Raw genomic sequence first — 3,002 nt, 5'->3', positions numbered from 1 at the left:
GGAAAAAAAAAAAGAACTTTTTATTTTCCATCTAACTACATTAGTCAAGGTTCTGCAGGGAGGGGAAGAGAAGAGAATAAGCATTTATAAAGTACCTACTTTTGTGCGGGGCATGTGCTGAACACTTACAAATATTTTTTCAAGTAATGTTATTATGCCCATTTTACAGATGAGGACACTGAGACTAAATGGCTTGCCCATGGTCACAGAATAAGTTTCTGAGGTTGAATTTGAACCTAGATCTTTTTTGATTTCAGTACCAGTACTCTATACACTGTGGTACTCCCAGCAGCATCAGAACATTCTCACCAATTAGACCATTACTGATGGAGTCTGAATTTGGGATTGCATTGTTATAAGCAATCTTCTTTACCAGTGCAGTTTTCTACAACTCATAAAGCTTTAGAGAGGAGCCCAGAGCCCCAAAGGCTTATGGGACTTGTGATGGATCAGAGCAAATATGGGGCTGGGAGAATCTCAGTCCAGACTGAACCTATGAAATTGAATTTTCTAACAACAGTAATAAGTTACCAAGAATTGATGGGAATAAATCTGACTATTAGAACAAATGGTTACAAAGGGATGAGAAATCTATAGGCGGGCAATCAAAATAGCAATATGAGAACTAGAAACTAATCTTGATGAAGATTAATTTTAAAAACTGGAGACTTTTAGAACTGAGAAGGGAAGTCCTAGGAGGAATACAGTCAAGTCCTCAAATATAAGAAGAGAAATGAGATTATTTCATATAGCCACCTAAGACAGAAAGAGGGTAGAAATTTACAAGGGAGAAAACACATTCACAATTTTATGTACTTGAAAAAAGGAATTTTCAGGGCAGTAGATGGTACAGTGGATAGAGGAGTGACCTGAGTTCAAAACCAACCTCAGACATTTAACACTTCCTAGCTTTCTAGCTTCAAAAACAAAACAAGACTTAACACTTCATCGCTGTGTGACCCTGGGCAAGTCACTTAACCTCAATTGCCTCAGCAAAAAAAAAAAAAGGGGGGGGAGGGCATGTTTGTTATTGGGGTAGCTATGTGATAGAGTGGATAGAATGTTGGCCCTGGAGTTAGGAAAAAATAATCTTCATGAACTTAAATCTGGCCATAGATACTTACTAGCCATGTGACCTTGGCAAGTCACTTCACTCTATTTGCTTCCGTTTCCTCATTTGTAAAATGAGCAGGGGAAGGAAATGACCAACCATTTCAGTACCTTTGCCAAGAAAACCTCAACTGGAGTCACAAAAAGCCAGGCACAACTGAATAAGACTGGACAGCAATAACAAGTGAGTGAGTTTCTATTCATTTGAAGTATTTGATTGGTGGCTGGATTACCATTTGCTTGGGACGTTTAATAATTGATTGGCAGATGATCTCTGAGGTCCCTTTCACCTTTAGGATTCTAAATTCATGATTTTGTATAGGAATCATTGATTGTCTCATGGGATGTGGAATCATGGCGTTGTAGAATCAGAATGAATAAGAGTTTAGAGATCATAAAGTCTAAATCATACCTGAAGAAGTGCGTCTTCCATAGCATCCTTAGCAAATCATCATATAAACCTTCATTTGAAAAGCTCTAGAGTGAGGATTCCAACTATGATTTTATAAAAACAGCCCAGTATAACTGATATCCAGCCAGTCCCATCACCCCTCTTTTTCTCAGTTTCTACATCTGCAAAATGGGAATGATTTTATTTTTGTTACTGACTTTATAAGGTTGTTGTCAGGAAAGTCCATTGGAAAGCTCAGTGTATTATAGAAATAGGAGCTGTGACCTTTCTCAGAGAATGCAGACACTCTATCCAGTCTTTTCCTGCAATGGGCCACTCTCCATTATTGAGATCTCTATGTGTTTTGTCTCTAGCCTGGAAGACACTGGGGAGAGACCAACATGACCCGGGTCCAGGAGTTCATCCTGCTGGGCTTGTCCACAAGGCCAGGTCTACGTGGAGTCCTCTTTGCAGTGTTCCTCACCCTCTACGTGCTGACTCTCTTGGAGAACACCATCATTATCTTGCTCATCTGGAGCCACACAGAACTCCACAAGCCCATGTACTTCTTCCTGGGGAACCTGAGCTGCTTGGAGATGTGCTATGTCTCAGTCACCATGCCCACCCTGCTGCTCGGGCTCTGGTCAGGATCTTGCCATGTCCCATTCACATCCTGTATGACTCAGCTCTTCTTCTTCATCACCCTTATCTGTGCTGAGTGCACTCTCCTGGCCTCCATGGCCTACGACCGCTACGTGGCCATCTGCCGTCCTCTCCACTATCCAATACTCATGAGGCCCCAGGTCTGCCTCATGTTGGCCATGGCCTCCTGGATGGGCAGCCTCAGTGTCTCTGTGATCAAGACAGCCTGCATTGCCGGGCTTTCCTACTGTGGCCCCAATGTCCTCAACCACTTCTTTTGTGACGTCTCCCCTCTGCTCAACCTCTCTTGCACCCATGTAGCACTAACTGAGCTGGTCGACTTCATCTCGGCGATCGTTATCCTTTGGGGCTCACTCCTGGTGGCCTTGGCTTCCTACACGGCCATCGGGGCGGCTGTGGTGCGCATGCCCTCGGCTGCTGCCCGGCGCAAGGCCTTCTCTACCTGTGCCTCCCATCTCATTGTGGTGGGCATCTTCTACTCAGCCACCATCTTCATCTACGCCCGGCCCAGCAGGATTGAAGCCATGGACCTCAACAAAGTGCTGTCTGTCATCTACACCGTGCTCACACCCATGTGCAACCCAATCATCTACTGCCTGAGGAACAAGGAGGTCCAAGGGGCTTTACGTAGGACGCTCCATAAGATTGGGTTCAGCCAGAGCTATGACAGTGAAAGATCCAGCTAAGAGCATGGACCTCCAGCATTTTCAAACACCATCTTCCCCTTTTCTGTCTTGGCTGTCCTTATCCATGACAAAACTGCTCTCCCAGGGGTCTAGGATGGAAACCTCAGCATTAGCTTAAGTGCCTCAATTCCTCCCATTTCCCTCTCACAAAT

General features: G+C 44.3%; 1 protein-coding gene across 1 annotated transcript; it reads left to right on the top strand.

Moving 5' to 3' along the window:
- Positions 1-444: 444 nt before the first annotated feature.
- LOC141560025 (olfactory receptor 6Z7-like) lies at positions 445-2,850 on the top strand. The gene is made up of 2 exons (XM_074297658.1): positions 445-480; positions 1,918-2,850. Exons 1-2 carry the CDS (start codon positions 445-447, stop codon positions 2,848-2,850), a joined length of 969 nt encoding a protein of 322 aa, XP_074153759.1.
- The last annotated feature ends 152 nt before the right edge of the window (positions 2,851-3,002 follow it).

This window comes from Sminthopsis crassicaudata, chromosome 3 (assembly GCF_048593235.1).
Source record: "Sminthopsis crassicaudata isolate SCR6 chromosome 3, ASM4859323v1, whole genome shotgun sequence".
In the NCBI taxonomy this organism is placed as follows: domain Eukaryota; kingdom Metazoa; phylum Chordata; class Mammalia; order Dasyuromorphia; family Dasyuridae; genus Sminthopsis; species Sminthopsis crassicaudata.
Note: the sequence above shows the minus strand (reverse complement) of the source record. Positions and strands in the feature narration are given on the sequence as shown.

What these genes read in the sequence shown, in the direction of transcription:
- LOC141560025 (XM_074297658.1), top strand. Translation starts at nt 445, where the DNA reads ATGGATCAGAGCAAATATGGGGCTGGGAGAATCTCA. An exon ending in ATGGGGCTGGGAGAATCTCA is followed by an intron (nt 481 to 1,917) that starts GTCCAGACTGAA and finishes ACCCGGGTCCAG; the next exon opens with GAGTTCATCCTGCTGGGCTT.